Here is a 27,371-nt window from a genome sequence, read left to right as displayed (position 1 = left end):
GAGGAGACGGCGTGCAAGGGCTGCTGGTCGCGGGCTCCGGGAGAAGACGGGCGGGGACGCTAGATCGAGGCAGGGGCGGGGACCCAGGCAGGAGCAGCGAATCCCCTGCCCTCCACCTGGCCTTTCCCCGGCGCCCGGAACATTGAGAGCGCGGAACCTCGTTGCCGAAGCGCGGGCGCGGCGGACCCGGAGGACGATGGAGCGGGCGCGCGGGCCGCGGGCCGAGGCCCACGCGCCTGGGGAGGAGGAGGAGGTGGGAACGGCCATGGCTGCCGCGCTGGCGGCGGCCGGTGGCGCGGGCCCGGCCGTCTTGCAGGTGGCCGGCCTCTACCGCGGCCTATGCGCAGTGCGCAGCCGCGCCCTGGGCCTGGGGCTCGTGTCAGCCGCGCAGCTGCGCGTGTTCCCGGTGCGCCGCAGCTCGGGCCGGCCCGCCGGGGGAGCCGACGGCAGCGGGGTCGGGGACGAGCTCGAGGCCAACCCCTTCTACGACCGCTACCGCGACAAGATCCAGCAGTTGCGCAGGTGCGGGCCCCGCCGGCGGCGGGCGGGGAGGTGGGGCGGCGCGCGGCCCGCTCTTCTGGTGTATCTGTATCTGGCGCTCTCAGTCCTTCCAGCAGCCCTGCCAGAGACCTCTGTTTCTGTCCCCACTCTAAGATCACACAGCTAGTGTGAGAGCTGGGAGTCTCTACTCCAGCTCTTTTTTTTTCTTTCTGCTTTAGTTCTCAAAACGCTAAGGTCGACTCTTACGACAGCCCTTAAGGGGCAGGCACGTCCGGGAGACCTGTCCTCATTATCGAAATGGGAAATTAGAGCTCTGCAGAGAAGGGACTTGACTTGCTCAAGATCAAATACTGAGTCAGCTGAAGCTTGACCTAGAACTCAGGGTCCCAGGCTTCTAGCTAAGGACCCTAACTACAAGGAAAGGAGATCAAAAAGTAATAGTGTGGCAGTTGGTTCTCAGTTGGACCCTCATTAGGTTGAGGAACTGAGGATCAGAGAGTTAGAGGCCTGCCAAAGGTCACGCAGCTGGTTGGGATTTGTCCGACTTGGAATCCCAGGTTCCTAAAACTACCCTCCACCTTCTAGAGAGAAGGTCTTGGACATTAGAAGTAGATATAAGGGGGCATGCTGCTGCTGCTGCTAAGTCGCTTCAGTCGTGTCCGACTCTCTGTGACCCCATAGATGGCAGCCCACCAGGCTCCCCCGTCCCTGGTGTTCATAATGGAGCCAAAGAGTTCAACTGGGAATAGCTGAAGGAGATCAAAAGTGAAAATTGAAGGGACTTGGGAGAGAACCCGGCTGGGTGGGCAGGCGGTTGTCTTAGGACGGAAAACCTAAATTTCTCTGAATTCTATCATTTCTGCTTCCATAGCCTTCATGCACTGCATCATCTTCATCTGGAGTATTGTCAGCCTCTCACTAGTCTTCCCCTCTTCCAGTCTTGGACCCGTCTACCTCCAGTCCATGTCACTACTACTATAGTGATCTTTCTTTGAAAGAATAACAGGATAAATGAATATTTTTGCTTTCCTTCAACAGCATTTAGATATACTCAAGTATTTGTCTTTTTTAAAATCTCTTCTTGAGCTTCATTCCCCTTCAGTCTTTTCTCACTGGTCGCTTTCACAGACAAGCATCTCAGAAGTGTAGTCTACATATACTCTCGAGCACTTCAGAGCTCCTGTTCATTCTTATTCACCAACAAATGAATGATTGGTTTTACTTTCCTTCCTCACTCAATTGTTTCTGTCAGTATTTACACTACTGTTACCTCCTGAAGAGTGGCTTTCCAAGGCACCCCTGACTTTTGCATAATGTCCATATCCTTAGTGTTCCATAAAAGGCCTTCGTGCTCTAGTACCTGCCAGTCTTCCTAGCTTTATCTCTTGCCAAAACTTCCTTTGAGCTCTGTGGCCTAGCAGAAAGGAATAAAAGACTGGTGTTGGGGGCAGATGTTCCAGGTAAGGGGCACAGCAGCATAAAAAAAGGTACAGCGGCATAAAACCACCTCAACCATTTGGGAATATTTGAGCAAATTTTCCTGATACTACCGGTAGCACTCTAATGTACATATTTACTTGTCTTTCTGTCCTGCTAGGTAGTACACTCCTTGACGTAGGTACTCTTTCTTATGTATTTCTGTATCTCAAGAACCCAGCAAGTTAACCAACAGGCAAGAGACAAGTCAAGTTTGTTGAATAAGTGAAAGGGAGACAGGAAGGGATAAGTCCTAAAAGAAGTTGAGTGAGAGGGGAGGGAAACCTGTGTGCCTGCTGCTGCTGCTAAGTCGCTTCAGTCGTGTCCGACTCTGTGCAACCCCATAGACGGCAGCCCTCCAGGCTCCCCTGTCCCTGGGATTCTCCAGGCAAGAACACTGGAGTGGGTTGCCATTTCCTTCTCCAATGCATGAAAGTGAAAAGTGAAAGTGAAGTCACTCGGTTCTCTCCAACTCTTAGCGACCCCATGGACTGCAGCCTACCAGGCTCCTCCATCCACCGGATTTTCCAGGCAACAGTACTGGAGTGGGTTGCCATTGCCTTCTCTGACCTGTGTGCCTACAAAAAGAAAAAGAAAACATGAAGTAGAGGGAAAGGGAGGTATGAAATGAAAGCAGGACCGAAAAAAAAAAGTCAGTAGAACCTGTGCCAGACTAAGGAAACGGGCAAGATAGAGCATAGCCATGAGGCCCAGGACCAAACAGGTAGTGTCTCTCCTAAGATAATTTAGAAGGAATTATAGTCCTCATTGGCCAGTGCTGGAGCACGCTCACTAAACCCAGGTTCTTGGAGCACCAGCCACAAGTTCCTTGTGAGCCAGGGGCAGGACAAGCCTGTGTGCCCTGCTGACCCCACTCCAGTCTAGCCCCTGAGTTTTTGCATCACTCTACACTGGTGAGCTACAGAATTTCATCTAGCTTTAGGCCCAAGATAGGTAGGACATGCACAACGAGCATGTCCAAAGAGCAGGTCCACAGTAGGGAAAGATTTACAAATCAACTTAAGAGGTGACATAAGAGCAATTTTCATGTACTCATAAAAAAAACTAGATATTTTCTCTCGTTCCTGGCAGGGTGAAAGATACAGAGGGTTAGACAGAGACTTAGAATGTCTTTGTCATAAAAGATGCCCAAGGTGGAGTACACGACAGGGCTTTGCTGCCTAGGCCACCCCTCATCCTCTCCATCCACTCACTGGCAACACTGACCTAGGTCCTGGTCAGGCAGATGCCACACCCTACCAGCTGGGGCCCCAGATGCAACTCTTCATCGAGGAGGAGTTGGCCCTCCCTGGAGGGGAGAAAGATCTGCCAGAATACATGGCGGTGAAGGCGGTGGTGTTCGATGTCACCTCCAGAAAGGAGTTGTATGGAGAAGACCACCACCACAGGAGTGACCAGGATGTCTTTAGATCCTGCAGACCTCACCCATGACACTATAGGCCTCATGGCCCAGGAGCTGGAGCCCCTGTATGACATTTTCACCAAAGCGTACACAGCCTGAAGAATTCTTAACAAATGGCAGCCCCAACCTGAACTTCAGGCCTAAAGAACGGCCCCATTTTGACACAAAGGACAAATTCTGATGTTCCATCAATGTGTTATTTGGAGAGAGGATCAGGGGAAACTCAGGTGCTAAATCTGCAAAATAGGCTGCCTGAAGCCTCTGGATCACAGGGCTTTGAATGGAGATTTGCCCAAGTCGGGGAGGGAAGGAAGATGGCTGAGAATTAGATGTGTTCTGGTATAGCTTGACAGTGGGATTCCTGTCTGAGGAGGTGACCGAGAAAGATGCCCACGAAGTAACCTTTCCCATCTTGAGGATTCAAATTCCAAGTACCTGAGAGGTGAAGCCCTGTGGCACCCTAGGGAATATCCTGCAGGAGAAAAATGTTACACAGGCTCCATGAGGATTAAAAATAGTTGAATAAGTGGATTTCTTTGTCCACTTTCTTGATTTGTAGGTCTGTACTCATGGTAATTAAATTAAGACAAATGATGTCTGTGCGTAGTCTCTGAAAGTGAAACATGGTGTTTTCTTATTTCAAAATCCAGAAAGGCCCAGGTGGTTTAACTTTTTGTTTACCTTTGATCAGGTCTGACCCAGCTGCTTTTGAGTCCAGACTGGAGAAGCGCAATGAGTTTAGGAAGCAGCCAGTGGGGCACTCCAAGCAAGGTGACTTTATCAAATGCGTGGAACAGAAGGTAAGACCTGCCCCTTAGGGTGCTGTTGGCGCACCAGTACTCTGCACCACCATGCCTGACCCTTATCCTGGGAATGGTCTCATTGAGGGGTCAGCTGGATAAACTGAACTCACTCTATCTTTACTCAGCTCAGTTTCCATCTGTAAATTCTATTCTGCTCTTTTTAGCAAGGTATTAGAGTCATGGTGGAGATATAAGGGGATGAAAAAGATAATCTCTGCTTCCAAGGGGTATAGTCGAGTGGTGAAGGCAAGATACACATGACAGCAGCTATGGGAATTAGGGAGGAAAAGGTGCCTAATGCATATTAGCCTTTATTATCCTTAAACAAGAATCAGAGCTGGAGAAAAACATCTTGAAAGCTGTGTACAAGCAACACTACCTATTTGCAGGTTCTGCATCCACAGATTTCACACCTGTGGATTCAGCCAACAGAGGATAGAAAATATTCAAGGAAAAAAAAAAAAAGAAAATATTCAAGGGCAGGGTGGGGAACTCTAGAAAGTTGCAGAAAGCAGAACTCCAGTTTGCCACTTGCAGGCAGCTATTAGTGTTTATTGTATTTATAACTATTTATATAGAGTTTACATCATACTGAGTATTATAAGTAATCTAGAGATGATTTTAAATGTATGGGAAGATGTGCATAGCTTATAAGCAAATACTATACCATTTTATACAAAAGAATTGAGTGCCTACACATTCTGGTGTCTTCAGGGGTCCTGGAACCAATCCCTGACTGATACTAAAGGACACTTGTATAGGAAAATTAATCTAATGCAATGCTTCCGCACTTTTTGACCATGACCCACAGTAGAAAATATATTTTACATTGCAATTCTTTACACATATATGTATATGATTATAACTGAAACAAAATTTTTACAAAACAATACTTACTTGCATGCAATGCACTCTTAATATTATTTTCATCTTTTAAAAAACCCTTGGCCACAGTCCACTGAATTTATTTCACAACCTACAATTTGAAAAATACTAATCTAGGCTGGTGCACAGAACAAATCCAAGTGGGAGAGACCAAAGCCAGGGAGAATATATCTAAATGTGGGCTGCATGGGCCTGAAATAAGGCAGTTACAATGGAAAATTGGGGTTCTACAGAACTGTACAAAAAAGATCTTCATGACCCAGATAGTCATGTTGATGTGATAACTAATCTAGAACCAGACATCTTGGAATGTGAAGTCAAGTGGGCCTTAGAAAGCATCACTACGAACAAAGCTAGTGGAGGTGATGGAATTCCAATTGAGCTGTTTCAAATCCTGAAAGATGATGCTGTGAAAGTGCTGCACTCAATATGCCAGCAAGTTTGGAAAACTCAGCAGTGGCCACAGGACTGGAAAAGGTCAGTTTTCATTCCAATTCCAAAGAAAGGCAATGTCAAAGAATGTTCAAACTACCGCACAATTGCACTCATCTCACATGCTAGTAAAGTAATGCTCAAAATTCTCCAAGCCAGACTTCAGCAGTACATGAACCATGAACTCCCTGACGTTCAAGCTGGTTTTAGAAAAGGCAGAGGAACCAGAGATCAAATTGCCAACATCCGCTGGATCATGGAAAAAGCAAGAGAGTTCCAGAAAAACATCTATTTCTGCTTTATTGACTATGCCAAAGCCTTTGACTGTGTGGATCACAATAAACTGTGGAAAATTCTGAAAGAGATGGGAATACCAGACCAGCTGACCTGCCTCTTGAGAAATCTGTATGCAGGTCAGGAAGCAACAGTTAGAACTGGACATGGAACAACAGACTGGTTCCAAATAGGAAAAGGAGTACGTCAAGGCTGTATACTGTCACCCTGCTTATTTAACTTCTATGCAGAGTACATCATGAGAAACGCTGGACTGGAAGAAACACAAGCTGGAATCAAGATTGCCAGGAGAAATATCAATAACCTCAGATATGCAGATGACACCACCCTTATGGCAGAAAGTGAAGAGGAATTAAAAAGCCTCTTGATGAAAGTGAAAGAGGAGAGCGAAAAGTTGGCTTAAAGCTCAACATTCAGAAAACGGAAGATCATGGCATCTGGTCTCATCACTTCATGGGAAATAGATGGGGAAACAGTGGAAACAGTGTCAGACTTTATTTTGGGGGGCTCCAAAACCACTGCAGATGGTGACTGCAGCCATGAAATTAAAAGACTCTTACTCCTTGGAAGAAAAGTTATGACCAACCTAGATAGCATATTCAAAAGCAGAGACATTACTTTGCCAACTAAGGTCTGTCTAGTCAAGGCTATGGTTTTTCCAGTGGTCATGTATGGATGTGAGAGTTGGACTGTGAAGAAGGCTGAGCACTGAAGAATGGATGCTTTTGAACTGTGGTGTTGGAGAAGACTCTTGAGAGTCCCTTGGACTGCAAGGAGATCCAACCAGTCCATTCTGAAAGAGATCAGCCCTGGGATTTCTTTGGAAGGAATGATGCTAAAGCTAAAACTCCAGTACTTTGGCCACCTCATGCGAAGAGTTGACTCCTTGGAAAAGACTCTGATGCTGGGAGGGATTGGGGGCAGGAGGAGAAGGGAATGACAGAGGATGAGATGGCTGGATGGCATCACGGACTCGATGGACATGAGTCTGAGTGAACTCCGGGAGATGGTGATGAACAGGGAGGCCTGGCATGCTGCGATTCATGGGGTCACAAAGAGTCAGACACGACTGAGCGACTGAACTGAACTGAACTGACATTGTAAAAGGATAGGTGTTTCTTTTACTCGGAAAATAACTTTTTTGCCTTTCTTGCTCAGTTGTGAATGACTCTTTGAGGCCGCATAGACTATAGCCTGCCAGGCTCCTGTGTCCATGGAATTTTCCAGGCAAGAATACTGGAGTGGGTTGCCATTTCCTATTCCAAGAGATCTTCCTGACCCAGAGTTCGAACCCTTGTAACTCTTGCATCTCCTACATTGGCGGGTGGGTTCTTTACCACCAGCGCCACTTGTGAAGCACCCTTTTTTGCCTTGGTATCCCAAATTTTAAGAGAGTTCATTCAGTCTTAATGATTGGCTGAGTTAATTAGAATCAGAATAGTTAATGGATTAATCATTACAAAGTTGAGCAAATTCAACCTCTTATGACAAATCTAGTTTCCAACTTTGTGTGAGCAAACAACTCTACTACAAATATTTTGTCTAATGTAATTTCCTAAAACATTTATAGTGTCAAGATTACAACTTAATAGCTATTGGAAATATTACTGTGTTATAAACTCTCAATATTATATGGGAAAGCTTTTTGCCCCCTTTTGAAATAAGACTTAGAAATTCACCTTTATAATGACAAGAGCAGAATAAGTAAAGATTTAATTTAAATTATGGCAATTCTTAAGTAAATGTTCAGTTACTGTCTTTCTTCTCTTGCTGGAGGAAGGTTAATAACTAATGGCTCTATTTCTAAAGTCTTTTCTTTGAGTCGTTGGTTCCCTACTACATAACACCAAACATCCCCTTTTTGTAATAAATTGTATTTAATTTATTATTCTATTCTCTCTATTCTACCCTGAAATGAAATGTAGACAATAGAACCTACCTACCCATATAATGTCAGGGGAAAAAAAATACAGTGCCTTAATTTTAATAAAGTTTCTTTTTTAAAAAAATACAGATAGTAGTATGTAAGTTCTTAGGCACAACTATGCTATGAAACCTAATGCAGTCATCAGGTACTTCTACCTCTATGTAAAATCGCCATGAATACTTAACACAGCAAATGCCAACTGGTACAAGGTGTTATGTTGGTGATTATAAAAACTCCCAAACAATAGCAGTGTTGTTATCAGTGACTCTCATGAGATTCCACAAAGTATTGGTACAATCTTCTCTTAAGTTACATATTGTTGCATTTCTGAAAAATTCACTATTAAAACTGTTTAAAAAAAGGAAGAGGAAGGGATGGATGGAGGAAGAAAAGGAGAAAGTTCGGTCTAGCTAGACATTGAAAAGTTATATGAGAGGAGGGAAAAAATTCTTCATTATGTAGAACTCACCTGCAAAACTGCAGTTCATTTGTCACTGCTGCCCCTCCAATAAATGCAGGTATAACCATCCAGTCAATTATTGTGACAACAACAACAACAAAAAGTCCCCATAGATTTCCAAAGCATCTGTAGTAGAGATGCTTTAAATGTTTCTTTAATTGCTCTTGAAACTTTGGCCCATAGGGTGTATCCGGTAGGTTTGTCTATACCAGGCTTTTGTCTAGTTTGTAGGTACTGGTTCTACAGACATCATTTATGAAAGATTTTAATTCATTAAAGCGCAGAGTAATGAAAAGCACAGTTTAATGCAGGAAGTATGTTTCAGTTTCAGATTCCCAGGTGTGGATTATGCTCTCTGAAACATTGTCATGAGCTGAGAAATTGAATGGAAGACTCAGAATAACCCATCCCTACTATCAGAAACAACTCCAGATAGGATTTCCTGCTGTGGCCTTTATCTGAGAGTGAGTTAGGAGAGAAAATAATCACTTTCAGTTTTTCTTGGCCTTTTGTGAGGGGAAGTCTAATCTGAGGGTGGGAATACATTGTAATATGGATTACTGGAAAAGACTCGATAGTCTGCTGAGGATGCCTGCCTTCAGAAGTGCTGTCACAGAAGAGAAGCAGCTTGGAAAAGACATTCCATTTCTCATCTCCTCGGTGGCTCACTGGGAAGTGGAGCACAGGAAACCTAAGCAGACTTGTTCTGGGAAGGAGTCCCTCATCCAGGGATTGAATGGATTCTCAGTACCAGTAGATGGTGTTTGCTAACAAAGAGGTTTCTCGTCTCTGCATCTCAGAATCAGTCAAAAGTTGTCTCACAAACAATAACTCTTAGAACAGTTACTATATAGAGTGGAGAGAAGTGAGTTCTTAGGTGCCTCATTACTAAATGAGGTATTGGCAGCTCATCTAGAGAGGGTGGTCTTTTAAAATAATATCCTGTCCCATCCTGTATTTCAGACACTGGGGAAACAGCCTGTGAGCAGAGGATTCACTAAGGACAAGGTAGGTTTCTAATTAAATAGCCAAGTCTGAAGTCATGTGGAACATCTGTAACAAGAGACTGCATATTTGAACATATGTACTGTGGTTCAGTGTTTTTGTGCTTTTCTAACTGTGGAGATTAGAAATATTTTTATGAATTTTCATTATGATTGTGTTAATGGTTTTATTATGACTACTACATAGTGTGGGTCCTGGAGTGCTAGAGGAAATATAGTGATACCTTTCCTGTCTATAGGAAATAGTTTTAAAAAATCAAATAAATACATGTTTACTCTGTCATTTAACTTGCAAATAAGGAACCATTTCTGATAGAATAGCAGTTAAATTAAAGGTAACAACTGAACTTTCCTCTTACCAGCTGCAAGCTGCATTGCTCATGAGTGAGTGTGAAACTTTTGGGGAATCCCTGCATATACTCCCTGAAAATAGAACTGTGAAACCTGCCTGACTCTAGTGGCTGCCTTCTGTGAGCTTGTGGGTTTTTTAATACTCATTCTGTACTTACTGAAGATCTGCTTTACTCTCCTAACATGATGCTTCCTATAAGGCTTACAGATAGAGTTAATCTGTTTTATTTTTTCAGTTGTAGGTGTTAATTGCCTTTTCTTTTTTCCTTTCAGACTCTCAGTTCAATCTTCAACATTGAGATGGTGAAAGACAAAACTGCAGAAGAGATAAAACAGGTAATGAATGAAAATGAATTGGCATACTTTATGAAAATATGTGCTTTGTGAACCAATCTGAAAGTAGAGATGGACATACGTCTCCTGATACCTCTTCCTAGCCAAAATGAAAGGCAATCATTGAAAGCGAAAGTAATGAATTACATGAAAAATAGTACATAAGAAAACTTGGTCTCACTCCTGTATGTCTAATCAACTCACATTTCCCCTTTCTTTTTCATTCCTGTTGTCCGCATCTTATTTAAAACCATCCCTGCTGTCTCCCTGGGTGACTGTATTACCTTTCTAAATAGGTTTCCTTGCTCTTATTTCTCTTCCTCCCCTACCCCTGTCATATCCTCCCTCATTCAGTCCCCCTGAAGTTCTGCTCATAGTGTATTGCTGAAGAACAGACTCTAGAACCAGGCTGCCAGTTTTAAGTCCAGGCTCTGCCACTTACTAGCAGATTGACTTTGATAAGTTAGTTAACCTTTCTAGGTCTCAGAGTCCCCATCTGTAAAATGGACATAATAATAGTACTTACTTCATGGAGTCAAACGAGTTAATATTTACAAAGTACTTGCAACAGTGCCTGGCACAGAATAAATGCTATATTTCTGCCTTTAAATAAAAAAATAAAAATAAATCTTATGAAGTAACCTGCTCTCAAAAATTCAGTGACTTCCCATGTTCCTTTGTTTGACATTCAGAGTCCTCCATTATTTTAGGACCTTCTGCAGGAAGCCTTCTGGACACCTCCCATCAAAGCACTCGTGATCTGTTCACTTGTTTGGTCATTCCATATACCCTGATTTGCATTGCTACTTACATCTGCATGTCTGATTCTTCTTTCTAGAATTAGAATATAATAGGCAATTTATTGGCATTCCTTACAGTTCCATAACTGTATTTTAGGTAGATTGAGAGAATCAGTACTAAAAGTGGTATACTGTGTGTCAGGTGCTATACTTAGTGCTTTATATGCACTATTTCATTATATTCTCATAACCCCCTTATAAAATAGGTGTTGTTACAGGGAACTCTGCTCAATATTATGTAACAACCTAAATGGGAAAATAACTTAAAAAAGAATAAATATATGTATATGTGTAACGGAATCACTTTGCTGTACACCTGGAACTAACACAGCATTGCTAATCAGCTATACTCCGATATAAATAAGAAGCTAAGAAAAGAAAAAACCATAAAATTTTTTAAAAAACTAAAAAAATAAAGTAGGTACTATTATTCCCAATTTACAACTGAGGAAATTAACTTAAAGAGATAAAGTAACTTACTTGGTGATAGAACTAGGATTCAAACCCATGTCTGTTTGAGTCTGCATCATATTCCCTTACCAGAAGTTGTGCCCATTGCTATGGGTGTCCTTGGGTCCTATATCATTCATTTCAGCAAGCATTTATTAAATATCAGCCTCTGTGCCAGATGTAGAAATAAATGAGGGACCCCTCCTCTCAAGGAATTTCAGCCTAGTGAAAAGACAGACACGAAAATAAAAGGAGAACAGCACAGAGTTCTAGCTTCTGCTAATTTATGCTTAATACAAAGTCTCCAGGAAACTTCAAACTGCCTTTGGGAAGAAGTGCCAATAGAAAGTGGACACCAAGTATGTCCTTTAGGAGAGAGAGAAGCCAGGCCCAGGAGGCCTGACCATTACATGACAAATATCATTCCAACCTATATTTTTAGATACAAATTTGTGTTCATTCAAATAATTTTGAGTAGCCAAGGTCAACTATGTTAGGAAATATCTATCAGTCTCATAAATTCAGTGTTGATTCATAAACTATCTGCTAATATAAATTAAATAAAAATAAGCAGGACATGCCGTCCTTAAAATGAGGAGGCAGTATTTTGAGATAAAAAAAAGGCATAGCAATCTTAGGCTGCATTGATGAGGTGACTTGCCCAGGTCCTAGGAGGTAATACTCCTCCTGTGCTTTGTGATGGTGAGACCTCACTGTATGATTAGTGTCTTCGGTTACCCCCATCCCGTGCTTTTGGGGATGTGGACAAAGCAGAGCAGCTCTAAAGGAAGGTGACCCATTCTTTAGCACCAGCTCACTTAGGTATCACATTGGCTCGGATGCCTTCCCTAACTTCTGTGCCTTTGCTAATGCTTGTCACTCTCTGCTCAGAATGTCTCTTATCATCGCTCCTACCTGTCTGTCTTCCCAGACTCCCCATTCATCTGGCTAACTCCTGATCATTCTTCAGGATATAGTTCAAGTGTCCCTGCCTTTGGTGCTTGTACCCTAAATCGGATTAAGTGCCTCTTTGTTGCCCTCAGAGCACATTGGCTATGGTTTGCATTGTAATTCTGTTGTGCTAAGTACAAACATTACTTCAAATAATGTTTCAAATTATTTTTTCAATAATATTATTGAAATTAGTATTTCAAATAATTATTTCAAATTCACAGTAATCCCATGAGGTTGATGTTATTGCTGTTTTATCAGTGATTATATTGTCGTTATTTAGTTATTTTCGATGGTTTGCCCAAAGTAGCATGGCCAACAAATGACAGGAGCTGGGATTTGCGCCCATATCTGCCTGACCTTGAGACTTTGGATTCTCTGAGAGGGCCCACAATTGGCTGGGCGCTATGGGTTTAGGGAGAGAAAATATGGAAAAAAGAATGTGTCTGTTATACACAAAGCGTGTCTTAGAAGAAGTGATTAACAAGGTCATAGAATCTGTTTCTCTGACAGGAATTTGCTACTAAGAGTTACAGTTTAATCATCTAGAAGCATAGATGCTATTAAATCTTTTTTGTAATCATGTACAAGTAATAAAGTATTACGTTGGATTTTCTTCCCTGTTATCAAATAACATATTACTCTGAGCAATGAAAGCTGTCACTGCTTCTTGGTGCAGGTTGAAAAGATGACCGACGGGTCACAGACACTCTCTTTTTTGTACAGATTTGGCAGCAGTATTTTGCAGCAAAAGATACAGTCTACGCAGTTATTCCTGTAAGTAGTTTGGAAGGGAAAATGAAAGTGTTACAGCACGAGGGTCAGGGCTCTACCCTTAGTAGGCAGTTGCTTTTATTGTTCCTGTGTTTATTGCCTCTTGAGAACCTACATTTATAGCTCTGAGGGTTTTTATTATGCCCTGAGCACCAAAGATTGGGAGCTCCATATGGTATATTTATGGCTCTTGTTTTCCCTCTTTCTGGTTTAGAAATGTCTCTTTGAGTCAACTCTCTGACAAGGGAGCATGGTATAAGTTTATGTTGCTGAGCAATTTCCAAGTGTCTTTTATTTCTTTTTCGTGTTTTCCACTCAAGCTGTTGGAATTTAGGACAGGTCCTCAAGCATACCTTCCTTCCCTTCTTGTCTATAAGTGACCTATCCCTGAGCTGACTTGGAGCTTCCCAAGCTTTTGAGGCATCTCCCTCCTCAAAATTGCTGCCTTGGAGATAGTCACGGGCCACTGCTTGACCGTGGAAGATCTGTGACTTGGAAGGAATGCTGCTGACTTCTGGTTTAGTGTCCTGCCACCTTCTACCAGAAGAAAGCATTTAATGTTATAGGTTACCAGCTAGTTCATTAATTGTTCTCTGAAAAGGAAGTAGCTTTAGATTAAGTTTGTATCAAGTACACAAATATACACCTAGCTTACACGTGTTAAGTTTAAGGAGGAAAATGTACAGATGGAAAAATAAAGCCAGGCTGTTTGGTTGTTGTTGAGAGTATTGCTATCTTTTTTTCTCTTCCTCTTTTACATATATACCCTTTCCTTTCATGAGTTCAACACCCAAAAGAACCTGTGCTTTTCATGTTATTTTAAATCTCTAATACTGACTCATTGTTTGAGCAGGCCTTCTTAGCTCTCCCTAATACAGACTCGGTGACTTATTGTCTCTGACACTTGGCAGAGTCCCCTGAAGAGTTTAGAGCATTTGGGGTATCCACTTCTCACACATAATTCTGATACCGAATAAGAAAGCGTGCATCTGGTTTTTCCTCTCTGTTGTAAGAGGGGTTTGTAAATGATGCAACTTGAGATTGTTTTAGTTGTATTTTAGTTCTGGAGTTCAGTCTTGGTGACTTTAAATGTGATTATGGCCTTTTTTATTTTCTTGTCTTTGAATTTTATTCTTTTCTAACCCTGCAGAAAGAAAAGTTTGATTTGATTTGGAACCGGGCTCAGTCCTGCCCAACAGTAAGTTTCCGATGACCATATGAGGATTGCTTCTCAGTGCTGCCAGACAAGGATGTTTTCTAACCATTCTCGTCATGCTCCACGCTATCACACATTTTATAGTTATTTAACAAAGGTGTTTACATGTTGATTGTACTGATAAACGAGAGTTTTAACCTTAACCCTAACTAACCTTGTGGGTTTGCCCAATAAGTCTGTGGCTGTTTAGCTCTCTGAAACATCTCAGCCCTTTCTGATATGAATCCTAATCTATTAATATAAGTGGAAAAAAAGAATATAAGTGAATGTTGGAAACAACACGCGAGACCTTAATCTTTTCAACCTCCTCTAAGTTTCTCTTCTCTTGGCAGTTTCTTTTCAGTTTTGACCATGCTATTTTGATTATATATGTCTGAAAGGAATTATGAAATTGTTGCTGGAGTAGTGAGCTGCCAGGAGACAAGAGAAAGGGAAGAGGTGAGGTGGGTCAGCTGACTTGGTGTCTGTACTGATTTCTGAGATTCTCAAAACATGCTTCTAAACATTGCTGAGAAAAAATTAAAAACATCTAAGTAAAAGGAGAGATATACTGTGTTTGATGACTCAGTATTGTTGGCATTTCTCTCCAAATTGAGCTCTAGGTAAAATATAATCCAAATCAAAATCTGTATAAGCTTTTTTTTTTTAAGAAATTCACACACACACACAATATTGACAAGTTGATTTAAAAAAGTTGTTTGGATATCCAAAGGATCTAGAGTAACAAAACAGTTTTGAAGAAAAAGAGCAAAGTTAGAGAACTTACATTACCTGATTTCAAGACTATGATTTCATAAAACTACAGTAATGAAGACAGTGTAGTAATAACATAAAAACAGACACATAGATCAGTGGAGCAGAGTAGACAGTTCAGAAATAAACCAGTTAATTCAGAAAGCAGTCTGGCAGTTTCTTGTGAGTTAAGCATGACCTACCATACTACCCAGCCGTTCTGCTCCTACATATTTTCCCAAAGGAACTGAAAGCATACATTCATTCAGTGACTTATGCACATGTATAAGCTGTTCATGGCAGCTTTATTTGTAATAACAGAGGCTGAAGATATCCAAATCTATCACAGGTGAAAGAGTAAAGAAACTGTGTACAAAGCAGTACAGATTCTGTGGTTCCATTTATGTGAAATTCTGGAAAGCCTGACCAGTAGTGAAAGAAACCGAGTCAGTGGTTGCTTAGGAACAGTTGGAGAGAGGGAGGGATGAATTACAAAGGGATTTGGGGGCATGATAGATACCTTCATTATGTTGATTGTGGTAATCCTGTTGACTGTGGTTTCACAGTATACATATGTCAAAACTATTTTAATTGTGCACTTTAAATATATGCAACTTAAACCTCAAATATACCTCAAGAAAGCTTTAAAAGTGTTTTTTCTCCATTAGGTAAGCATTACGGTTATCTCATCTAATATTAGTAATAACAAAACGGAGCCTTAGTGGTTGGCAGTAAGGAGACAATTCCATGACTAATGCGTATTTGGCGGATTATACTTTGTTTTGTTCTGGTATCAGTCTGTACCACTCCACCCCAGTTTATCTTGAGCATAAAATTAATCATCTCGGTTATTAGAGCCATACTTCAGTATCAGCCTCAGATAGTAGAATATGAAGTGATTATTATAATTGTAGCAAAAATTAATTCAGCAACATGAGGAAGTTTAGAAATTGAAAAGGACCAAAAAGTTCATCAAAAGGATGAGTAAAATTGTGGTAAATATCTATTGTCAATTTCCATATAACAGTGAAAATAATGAATTAATAATATTTATCAACATCAGTAAATCTCAGAAGTATGATATGATGTAAAAAAACCAAGTAGCAAAAGTATACATATAGTTTGGTAAGATTTAAGTTTTTAAACATGCAAACAGTACTGTTTCTTGTTTATGGATGTATACTTACACACTAAAAGTATAAAAACCTGGAAAGGAATGACAGGTTAGCAAATGCAGGTTAGCTGTCATTGTAGAATGGAATTAGAATGGGTTTACATAGACAGCTTCAGTGAATCTCTTAATTCTTTCTTAGGTGGGCTGGGAAGTATAAGAGTGTTACATTATCACATATGAATTTCAAAATACAACAAGTTTTAAAAACCAAATGTTGAGAAATGGAGTGAATGACACAGGTGGTTGGACATAGAGCAAGCGGTTTTATTAATCCACTTGTCTCCTTGTATATTCATTTCCCACAGTTTCTCTGTGCACTGCCAAGAAGGGAAGGTTATGAGTTTTTTGTTGGGCAATGGACAGGTACTGAACTCCACTTCACTGCACTTATAAATATTCAGGTAGGTGTCCTGTGTCCTTCTTTCATCTCTTTGGTGAAAGAAGCCCCCTCTGTGGGACTACAAGCCCTTGCTAAGACTTTAAGACACAGAATATATACTAACTGCCAACAGCATTTGCTGTAGCACCGATGAATTGTCATACTTCGTTGGGCTAGCTTTTTAGGCCCCATCCAGTACCTATGAGTTATAACCTTAAGGTAGGTTCTGTGTCTTAACATGTGTTTTATTAACCAAATCAGCACTGTCTAAAGTGCTAGATGCATATTTTTCATTCCATAAATGTTATTTTGTTTGCTTCCATCCTTCCTTCCTTTTTCTTCGTTTTATTCCCAAATACTAGATTAAGAAGTTTGATCCAAAGCATTTGAAGCTTTTAAAATGAAAGTGTTTTAAATGAGATAATCACTAGGATTGTCGGTCTTTATTTGTAGACCAGATCTGGGAATGGATTATAACAGCTTTGCAGTTGGGATAAAGGGAGCACACAACAGAATGAGAATTTTCTTATGACTTTATCCCTTGTGATTGTATCTAAAAATTGTATCATGTTTATTTTTTTAAAAAAAGAAAGAAAAGAAAAGAAATAGCAAGCTTAGAGGAGTTAGTTCACACTGCTCATGAGTCATAGAGCTGGGTTTGCTTGACTCCATGTCATTGACTCCAGAGTCTGTGAACTTAACCATTAGGCTGTTGTGTTGGAAACTGCCAAGACTGCCCTCCTGAAGCTCATATACAGGTATGGGAAAAAGGTCCAGAAACATAATTATGATCAAAATGATAGTGTATCCATAGAAATATGTTCGGGAGAATTGAGAGGCTACATTATTACTGAGAGAGCCCTAGCAGTAAATCAGTTCAGTTCAGTCGCTCAGTCGTGTCCGACTCTCTGTGACACCATGAATCGGAGCACACCAGGCCTCCCTGTCCATCACCAGCCCCTGGAGTTCACTCAGACTCACGTCCATCAAGTCTGTGATGCCCTCCAGCCATCTCATTCTCTGTCGTCCCCTTCTCCTGCCCTCAATCCCTCCCAACATCAGTCTTTTCCAGTGAGTCAACTCTTTGCATGAGGTGGCCAAAGTACTGGAGTTTCAGCTTTAGCATCATTCCTTCCAAAGAAATCCCAGGGCTGCTCTCGTTCAGAATGGACTGTTTGGGTCTCCTTGCAGTCCAAGGGACTCTCAAGAGTCTTCTCCAACACCACAGTTCAAAAGCATCAATTCTTCGGCACTCTGCCTTCTTCACAGTCCAACTCTCACATCCATACATGACCACTGGAAAAACCATAGCCTTGACTAGATAGACCTTAGTCGGCAAAGTAATGTCTCTGCTTTTGAATATGCTATCTAGGTTGGTCATAACTTTTCTTCCAAGGAGTAAGCGTCTTTTAATTTCATGGCTGCAATCACCATCTCCAGTGATGTTGGAGCCCCCAAAAATAAAGTCTGACACTGTTTCCACTGTTTCCCATCTATTTCCTATGAAGTGATAGGACCGGATGCCATGATCTTCATTTTCTGAATGTTGAGCTTTAAGCCAACTTTTTCACACTCTTCTTTCACTTTCATCAAGAGGCTTTTTAATTCCTCTTCACTTTCTGCCATAAGGGTGGTGTCATCTGCATATCTGAGGTTATTGATATTTCTCCCGGCAATCTTGATTCCAGCTTGTGTTTCTTCCAGCCCAGCATTTCTTATGATGTACTCTGCATAGAAGTTAAATAAGCACGGTGACAATATACAGCCTTGACGTACTCCTTTTTCTATTTGAAACCAGTCTGTTGTTCCATGTCCAGTTCTAACTGTTGCTTCCTGACCTGCATACAGATTTCTCAAGAGGCAGGTCAGGTGGTCTAGTATTCCCATCTCTTTCAGAATTTTCCACAGTTTATTGTGATCCATGCAGTCAAAGGCTTTGGCATAGTCAATAAAGCAGAAATAGATGTTTTTCTGGAACTCTCTTGGTTTTTCCATGATCCAGCGGATGTTGGCAATTTGATCTCTGGTTCCTCTGCCTTTTCTAAAACCAGCTTGAACATCTGGAAGTTCACAATTCATGTATTGCTGAAGCCTGGCTTGGAGAATTTTGAGCATTACTTTACTAGCATGTGAGATGAGTGCAATTGTGCGGTAGTTTGAACATTCTTTGGCATTGCCTTTCTTTGGGATTGGAATGAAAACTGACCTTTTCCAGTCCTGTGGCCACTGGTGAGTTTTCCAAATTTGCTGGCATATTGAGTGCAGCACTTTCACAGCATCATCTTTCAGGATTTGAAACAACTCAACAGAAATTGCATCACCTCCACTAGCTTTGTTCGTAGTGATGCTTTCTAAGGCCCACTTGACTTCACATTGATAATTAAAAGGACTTTTTCTGAAATCCTAAAGATGAAACCCAGAGATCTTCTGAATGTATGGTTGTTTCCTCCTACACTGTATGAGGGCTTAGGCTTTGAACCCAGCCTCTCTTCCTAGTCTGAGCTGAGGTCTGGTAACCACTGCCCTGTCCATTCTTCATGAAATTATGATGTACCAATTCTTCTTTTCCCCCCTTTCTCCCACCCAGATTATATTTTAAAACTGCACATTACAAATCTGGCCCATGTGCAAACTCTCCAGCTGTTTGCTACAGCTTTAAAGAGCTCAGTCTTCAGAGCCAGCCAAGGGGAGTAGATTTCAACTGTGAAATGCACTAGTCCATAAAAGTGGCAATTACACAGGCATATTGCTTTCTTTAGAACTTGATTTGGTAGCTGCTCGTGTCGTTTTGTTTTTAAATATATGGCCATGATGAAGGATTCACTGCCTACTGTAAACATTTTCTGGGAAAAAAGCCAAACCTTTTTCAATTGAAGACACAAATAACACTGTGCAAACTGTCAGTTTTGCTGTGACTTGGCAAACCTGACCATCCCCACGTACCAATCCTCCAACTCACTAGCCACCCAAGGGACTGTTAAGAGCCAGAATTTCCTCCAGACTGTCTATTGCTGTGAAATTGCAGTTTTGTTGTGGTGGTACCTTATTGAGTCTTGATAAGTGTTCCTCCTTGCAGACCCGAGGGGAAGCTGCAGCCAGCCAGCTGATTTTATATCACTACCCTGAACTTAAGGAAGAAAAGGGCATAGTGCTGATGACAGCAGAAATGGATTCCACATTTCTGGTAAGAATCAACTTTTACCTTTTTTCATGTATCTGGTGGCCCTGAACATATTCTCCTGCCAAACCTCATGAGAAGTAAAATTCCAAAGACAAACATAAGAAACATACCTGTTTCTTACTTAAATTGACAGTAATTTTGTCTTGCTTTAGCTCTTCCGAATTGAAGTTAGTACAAATTCTCATTCATTTATTCACAATTTGAAAGTCCAAAAGCTCTGACCACAAAATTTTTTCATAACTCCTTTGGTCACCAAACCTTATGTGATTTGAACTTACCTGATAGCTGTATCTTCACTGTCACTTCACTTTGATGTGAGGCCACTGATAGTCCTTATTAATCCTACTCGGTGTAGAATATTCATGCATTTTACAAGGGAAATAATAATGGATTATGAGTGTTACATAATACAGTTATATGGTATCTGCATTTGTTATCTTTCTAAAATCCAATAATTCTAACTCTAAAACACATCTGGCCTGTGGGGTTTCGTGTAAGAGGCTCCGGACAAGTAAATGGCTTCTTAAGTGTACAAAAGAGTTCAAAGTTTAAAATAGTTCTTAATCTGTTATCTTTCTTCACACTGTTCACATGTACAGCTTTCGTCATACATAGTGTTTTTCCTTCCTCTTTTCCCATTTCCTGGGATAGAGCATTGACCATGTGCCTGTAGGTAATGATGTCTGTTGTGTTTGTTCTGTGTATGTCCAGGACCAGGAGCAGTTTTACGATTGCTGTTCAGCCTGTTGGTCTAGTCCTTGCTCATTTCATTCTCATTTATCCAGCAGTGTTTAAGTTCAGGATGTCCTCAAGATAGTGGGCCCTTTAGTGCCTTTTTTCTCCTGAGGTTCTTTATTATGACACCCTCTGATTTTTCCTTTTTCTGTCCCTCTATTACCAGCTGCATATAGGGAAGGGAAAAGTGATGGTATGCAGCTAGTATCACATAGTAATAGTAAGCCCCAAGTCTAGGGCGTAATTGAGATCTCCTTCACTGTCTGTTAGTCCTGTCTGTTATCAGTCTCATTTCTCCCATTCTTCCTTCTACTCATCACACTCAACTGGAAGTCACCCAAAATCCTATCCAGAAGAATGGAGTTGCCATTAATGAGACAGACAAGACTGTGGGCAGAGCAGGTTTTAGAGGAAGATCAGGAACTGAATTTTGGGCACATTAAGTGTGAGGTGCCTATTAGATAATCCAAGTAATAGGCAGTTAGGCATATGAGTCTGAAGTTCAGGGGAGAGGTCCAAACTGGAGAGATGAAGATGGGAGTTGTCAGCATACAGATTGTTATTTACAACCATGAGACTGAAATCACCAAGGAAGTTAATGAAGTTAAAAAGAGAAGAGGTCTAAGAACTGAGCCCTGGAGCAATGAGGAAGCATCAGCAAAGAAGATGAAAAAGAAAGAATCAGTGAGGTAGGAGGAAAACTAAGATGGGAGAATCCCCTGGAGGCTAAGATAAAGTGTTTCAGGGAATAGGGGTGGTGAGCCGGCAGCTCACACTGGTAGGGCAAGTGAGATGAGGACTGAGAATTTATTAGAAGTCATTGGGGACCTCTATGGGGGCAATTTCAAAGGAGGGATAGGACGACAGCGTATTTGGAGTACATTTAGGAAAGGTTGGGAAGAGAAATTAGAAAAGGTAAGCATAAATTTGTCTTTGAAGGAGTGTTTCTGAGAAGAAAAGGAAAGAATAGGGTGTAAGAAGTGGGGATGAGAGTGGGTTTTTTGTTTTGTTTTAAATGAGAGCCTTGTATGTATATGCTGATGGAAAGGTCGGGTAAAGAGGAAAATATTGAAAATACAGGAGAAAGAGAGTTGTTGAAGTGGTGTTTTGAATGGGTAAATCTTGGGAATGAGGGGTTAATCTTTGCCAGAAATGTAGCAAGAGAGAAGCCAGGATATACGGACACATTCAGTTTAGTGGATAGAGGGTAATGATAGCTTGTAAGATGTTCTCTCCAGATTGCTTAGTGAAAAGAAAAATCATTAGCTGAGAGTGGGAATGGAAAAATAGATGTTGGACATTTGAATAGAAAAGAGGAAGTGTGAAATTTTTGTCTAGAACATGAAGTGAGAATGTGTTCTATATCTTTAAGTAATTGAAGAAACAGAAACTAAAAAAGTAATATTTCATGGCCTGTGAAAATTATATGAAGTTCAAATTTCAAAGTGTGTAAATAAAATTTTATTGGAACACAGCCATGCTTATCTTTACATGTTATTTATGGCTGCTTTACATCTACAACAGAGAGTTGAGTTAGCTGCAACAAGAGACTGTAGGGCCGTAAAACCTAAAATATTAATGGTCTCTCCCTTTCCAGAAGGTGTTTGCCGACGTGTGATCTAGGAAAAAGGAAGAGAGAATGTCTGTGGGGAATGACAAGCACAGAGATAAAGGACTGAGAGTTGGATTTACCTAGGGTTATGGTTTAGCCAAGTGATGTAATGAAGTAAGACAGGGACCGGGAAGTTAAAGGTGAATGCAAAGAAATTACTGTAGTTATTGACAATGAAGTGCAAGTTGGGTAAAGAGAGCAGTGGAAACATAAGAAAGATGAAGAGACAGTAAGAACCGTGAGTCCTGCTTGAGGTAAAAGGTGTTTTGTTGTTTTTGTTTTTGTTTTACTTGCAAAATTTTTATTGCTGTATTTAGTTGTGATCTGTTCTCTTTTTTTAATTTATTGAAGTATAGTTACTTTACAGTGTTGTGTAGTTGAAGGATTTTTGAACTTGGGAGTGAGTGTTAAATATAGGAAATAGTAGACAAAGTGTGAATTTTGAAATTGAGACTTGGAGGGGATGTAGTTACCAATAATGATAAAATGTAAAACTTGACCACAGACAGGAGTGAGTGACACAGAGATGGTTTTGTATTTTTGATCTTCAGCAAAGCATCACATCTAACCATATTAGATGTGGACTCTAGAGGTCAGAGGAGAGACTGTTTCTGCTTTAGCATTTATACCACCTCTAGTAGTCTCAAACATGGTTCCCATAATTATTAAAATTTGCTACCTAGTCTTATAACGTTCAACAGCATACTAGACAACATACATTTGCCTTGTATAAATCAACCTGTGAGTTTCCAGTGTAGTACAGAATCAGACATGTTAAAATTTAGTGTAGAGATACATGATTCAGAGATGGGAAACCTAGAAATGTAATATAAATATATGATCCCCTGCATACTCATGCATACATTTATACTTTAGGCATTGTGTTCCCAAATACAGTAAAGCAAATAGAAATACATGGAACCTATAGGTCTCTTCTAAGCTGATTAATTTTAATGATGAAAATTCAGTATAGTATTTAAAACCTTATTTGGTTCCACGTGTGTCAGCAGATGATTTCATTGGAATGTAGTAAGTGCTAGGATAAAGACATGCGCAGCTTTGGAGGGGTCAGGGGGAGTGTTCCTGACCCAGAAGAAGGAAGAAATGACACCTGAACTGACTCTCAAAGATTAGCAGGAGTTTAGCAGTATAAAGTGGGGAGGGGAAGGTTCCAGACAGTGGGAATGGAATATGGAAAAGCTAGGAAGCACAAAATGACTTGGGATATTACAATTTGCTGTCAGTGATATATTAAAAAAGGGAATTTGGTGGATTATGTTCAGAAGATTGACTTTATCCTGTGAGCACAGAAAGATGAAGAGTTGACCCATAGAGAGTTGGATTTTGAGACCATTAACCTTAAGTATTTGCTTTCTAAACATTTTTTAGTTCTAGCCTGGTCAGTGTGATCATTTAAAATGCAGTTGCAGTAGTCTGGGCAAGAGGTGGTAAAGACCTTACCCAGAGCAGAGTAGGGAAGGAGGAGAGAGAATAACCTCGGAAACGTATAGGGAATAAAATGGGCAAGACTTGGTACTTTGATTGTAGCCATTAAGATGGAAAGAGAGGAAGGAATCAGGTCTGTTAATACACCTCCTTGTTGAGCAGCATAGGGAATTAATACGTTTATCTTCTTGGGTCTTGGAAGGGGAAGAGACTGCTGTTTCATGTCGAGAATTAAGGGAATAAAAGACAAGGGGCGAATGAGTCGGCAGTGGCTGGGGTGCAGGAGAGCTTTCCGTAATCCTCCGTGAGAGACATTTCTCCATGTCTTAACTCTCTTCCCATCATTCTAGTGGTCTTCAAACAAGTGGTCAGAGTCCTTTATCCACACAAAATCTTATTATGTAAAACCCCAGGATATAACAGCTGAAAGAGAGGTGAAGGGACTGAGGCACCTCCACAGAGGCCCTAGGACTCTGCAGCTTGAACAGTACTGTTCTAGAATGAACACAACTGAAATTACGCTTACCTCCACCATCCTAAGCCTCAAATAAAAGTTAACTGTCACAGTCCCTACAGTTCAGAGCCTTAGAGAGTGATGACATCTGCCTCAGATTATGCACTTGCTTAAAAAATCGTTTGTCCTTGAGACATGTTTGAATTTAAAAGGTAAAAATGATGAAGTAGAGTTATCAACCTTAATTATTGTGCCCCACCGGAAATAGTATCAGGGTGACGTGGAGGGAGTACCAGCCTGGGAGTCCAGAGATCTGGTTCTTGCTCCGCCATTTGCGTGCCACATGACCTTGAGTCCATCCTTAATTAACCCTCATCTGCTTTGGTTTCCTGGTCCATTAAATGAGGACTAGATGATCTCTAAGGCCCTTTCCTGGTCTAAAATTCTATTAATTTGAAATAGCCAGCGATTTGGAAAATGGCTTTTGATTGAAGATCCAGTCTCAGAGATCAGTGCCTGCTTATGAGAAATGACCTGCAACCCATGGGAGGGAATGGAGGTGAAGCAGCCTGTGGTATTTATAAACCCATTTTCATCACTCTGTAGCTAGACATAGCACACTTTTGACAGTTTTAGTAGGAATTTTCCATTATCATTTGGGGTTGGATTTTGGCTGTGTGAACATTATAATGATGAATAAATGCCTCTGATCAGAGAATGTATAGGAAGCAAAGTAAGAGTTTTTGAGGTAATTCTTTTGTAAGATTTCAAGAGTCTAGCCTGTATCTTGATCTCACTTCTGTTACAGAGTGGTCAGGTCACCATTTTCCTGCTCCTGAGCTTTAGAGAAGGTGGCCTCTTCTCTTTCCTGGGGCCTTGCTGTGGATTAGTTAGAAATGACTGCATAGAAATTACTACTCCAAAACTATGTGACATAAAACAATAAATATTTATCACCTCACAGTTTCTTTGTGTCAGGAGCTCAGGAGCAGCATAGCTGAGTGGTTCTGGCTCAGAGTCTCATGAAGTTGCTGTCAAGATATTGGAAAGCGCTGTTGTCATTTGAAGGCTGATTGGGCTTGACGATCCACCTCTGACCACACTGGCATGGCAGTTGGCAGGAGACCTCATTTCCTTGCCACATTGGCTTCTCCGTAGGCTACTTGAATGTCCTCATGACATGGAAACTGATTTTCTCCAAAGCAAGTGATTTGAGATAGCAAGACAGAAACCATGATGTCTTCTGTGACTGAATACCAGAAGTCATTTTTCATCGTTCCACTTTAGTCCATTTGTTAGAAAGCAAGTCACTAAGTATAACCATCACTCAAGGAAAGAGAAACAAGGCTCTCTCACAGGGAAGAAAGAGTGTCGTGGGGAATTCCTGGGCAGTCCAGTGGTTAGGACTCCATGCTTTCACTGCCGATGGCTTGGATTCATTCCCTGGTTGGGGAACTAATCCCACAAGTTGTGTGGCCCAAGAGAAAGAAAAGGATGTCACAGACTTTGTGGACAATTTGTTAAGCTGCAGCTGGCTTTGGCACCACTTTTTTAACTGAAGTGGTATGAGGAATAGGTTTTATTCAAGAGTATGTCTGGTTAGTCAAAGCCTTAGTACCAACTCACAAACTTAGTTCTTAGAGCTGGAGAGCTGATTAACTATTGCTCTTTTTTTTCCCCTTGAGATATACTAAGGAACTGAATGAAGATGGAATTTTTTTTTAAGAGGGAAATTTTAACATCTGCATTAATTTATCAGCAAGTATTCACCAGATTTCACTATATGAAGGGATGTAAAACAGGCTCATACTGTGAGGAATTCACACAAGGGTAGACAGACGAAAAAGAGAAAGAGGAAACAAAGGACAGATAAAATATAGTATGATACATACAATGCTAGAGGAAGAGTAGGCTAATTTGAGTACACAGAAAAGGGGTACCTCACCAAGACTTAGGATGTCAGGGAGTCAGGAAGCCTTCTGAGAGCAGTGACTCCTGGGCGAGGGCCTCACCTGCCACAGGCCTTAGACACAGAGCTGTGTGGCCCTGTGCTGGAAGGGACCTCACTGTTCTTTCTACCTTTCAGAATGTTGCTGAGGCACAGTGCATGGCCAACCAAGTGCAGCTCTTCTATGCCACTGATCGAAAAGAGACCTACGGGTTAGTGGAGACCTTCAACTTCAGACCGAATGAGTTCAAGTATATGTCTGTCATCGCTGAGTTGGAGCAAAGCGGACTTGGAGCTGGACTGAAATGTTCTCAGAACCAGAATAAGACTTAGGGATGTCAGGTTGGCTTACAGAATTTTCTGCTCAGCCCTGGATAGTACTGAGCCTACCCACCCCTTGAACTCTTGAAGGCTCAGTATCTATAATGAGCTGTCTCTATGGAGTCACCCTGTGTGCTTGTTGCAAGAAGTAACATGGAGGTGAGCCCTGTTACTTGATATTCAGGAAAAAAGATACCCAAACATTCTGATAACTGTCTCCCAGCATACTTGAAGTTTCCTTTTCAAGTGTTTGCGATCACATCCAGAGACAATCCGGGATCCACAAGATGTTTGACTTAATTATATGCACTGTAGGAGTATATTTGTTCTCTGGCCATTTTGACTGCACAGCTCCTAATAATTAGTTCCTCACCTTTATAAACTGACAGGATAATAAGCTTGAAGACCTGCTGTCGTTAGACATGGTCTTTGCATACTCTTCCCACTTGGCTAGCCAAAGGCATAACCCAGTTAGACTCTCGAACAACCACATATTGCCATCAGGATTAAGCGTCTATCTCAATGCTCCCAGAATTGCTGCATAGCTGGTTTGGAGTATCAGCAGATTTCAGGTATATTAAATGCACAGGTACAGTGCCTGCTGCCTGCATATTTTTAAACCATAATTTGTGACACCTGCTTCTCTAACTATTCTGCCTGTTGGAAGCTGTGTATTTGGAGGGGCTGAGTTGGTGCAGTATAAATAAATCAGCTATTCTGTAAAGAGAGGATCAATCCAGATTTGCTTTTTGTTTTTTAAACAACTCTAAACCATGCCAGTATTATATTAATAGAAAAAGTAGGTGGAAGCAAATGTACCCTATTGTGTGTGCGGGAAAATGTAGCAATAAAATAAAGTCTGGCTTATAATCTTTGTTACACTAAATAGTGAAATCTAAGCTTTGTGCTGTCCATTGTGTCTGTACTGTGGGCTGATCTCATCAAAACTCATCTTTGGACTCAGCAGTTGCTTAAAATAACAAACAAAAAAAAAAGAAGAAGGAGAAGCTCTCCAGCACTGGAAACTCAGGTTTGGCTTATGGTGTTCCTGTTGTGGCTCCAAGCTCAGTGATAGAAGAGGGCGGCAGCAGCACACCAGACTTCTGAACACGAGGCCTCAGAGTACCCCCTACCCCACCACTGTTGCCAGCCACCTTTATTACAATGTCTTTCCTGTTCTTCATCTAACACGTTCCACTTGGCTGCTCCTGCCAGTGGTCTGGCGGACAACGCTGAGCATGGTGTGTGGGAATATAACCAGGATTTGCAGTTTATGTGTGTTTCATTTATTACTGGAGATTTTTTATGG

General features: G+C 41.2%; 1 protein-coding gene across 4 annotated transcripts; it reads left to right on the top strand.

Moving 5' to 3' along the window:
* Positions 1-195: 195 nt before the first annotated feature.
* On the top strand, positions 196-26,948 carry ATPAF1 (ATP synthase mitochondrial F1 complex assembly factor 1). Of its 4 annotated transcripts, XM_027969663.3 has the most exons (9): positions 196-522; positions 4,092-4,200; positions 9,165-9,209; positions 9,830-9,892; positions 12,817-12,867; positions 14,015-14,062; positions 16,292-16,387; positions 19,442-19,549; positions 25,880-26,948. In XM_027969663.3, the coding sequence occupies exons 1-9, from the start codon at positions 197-199 to the stop codon at positions 26,072-26,074; spliced, it is 1,041 nt and encodes a 346-aa protein (XP_027825464.1). In that variant the 5' UTR covers position 196; the 3' UTR covers positions 26,075-26,948. The 4 variants fall into 4 exon arrangements, with proteins under 4 accessions (XP_027825464.1, XP_027825471.1, XP_027825480.1 ...); XM_027969670.3 differs by lacking the exon at positions 12,817-12,867; XM_027969679.3 differs by lacking the exon at positions 16,292-16,387.
* The last annotated feature ends 423 nt before the right edge of the window (positions 26,949-27,371 follow it).

Source organism: Ovis aries, chromosome 1 (genome assembly GCF_016772045.2).
Source record: "Ovis aries strain OAR_USU_Benz2616 breed Rambouillet chromosome 1, ARS-UI_Ramb_v3.0, whole genome shotgun sequence".
NCBI lineage: Eukaryota > Metazoa > Chordata > Mammalia > Artiodactyla > Bovidae > Ovis > Ovis aries.
The sequence above is the reverse complement of the archived record's forward strand: the minus strand, read 5'-3'. Positions and strand labels throughout refer to the sequence as shown.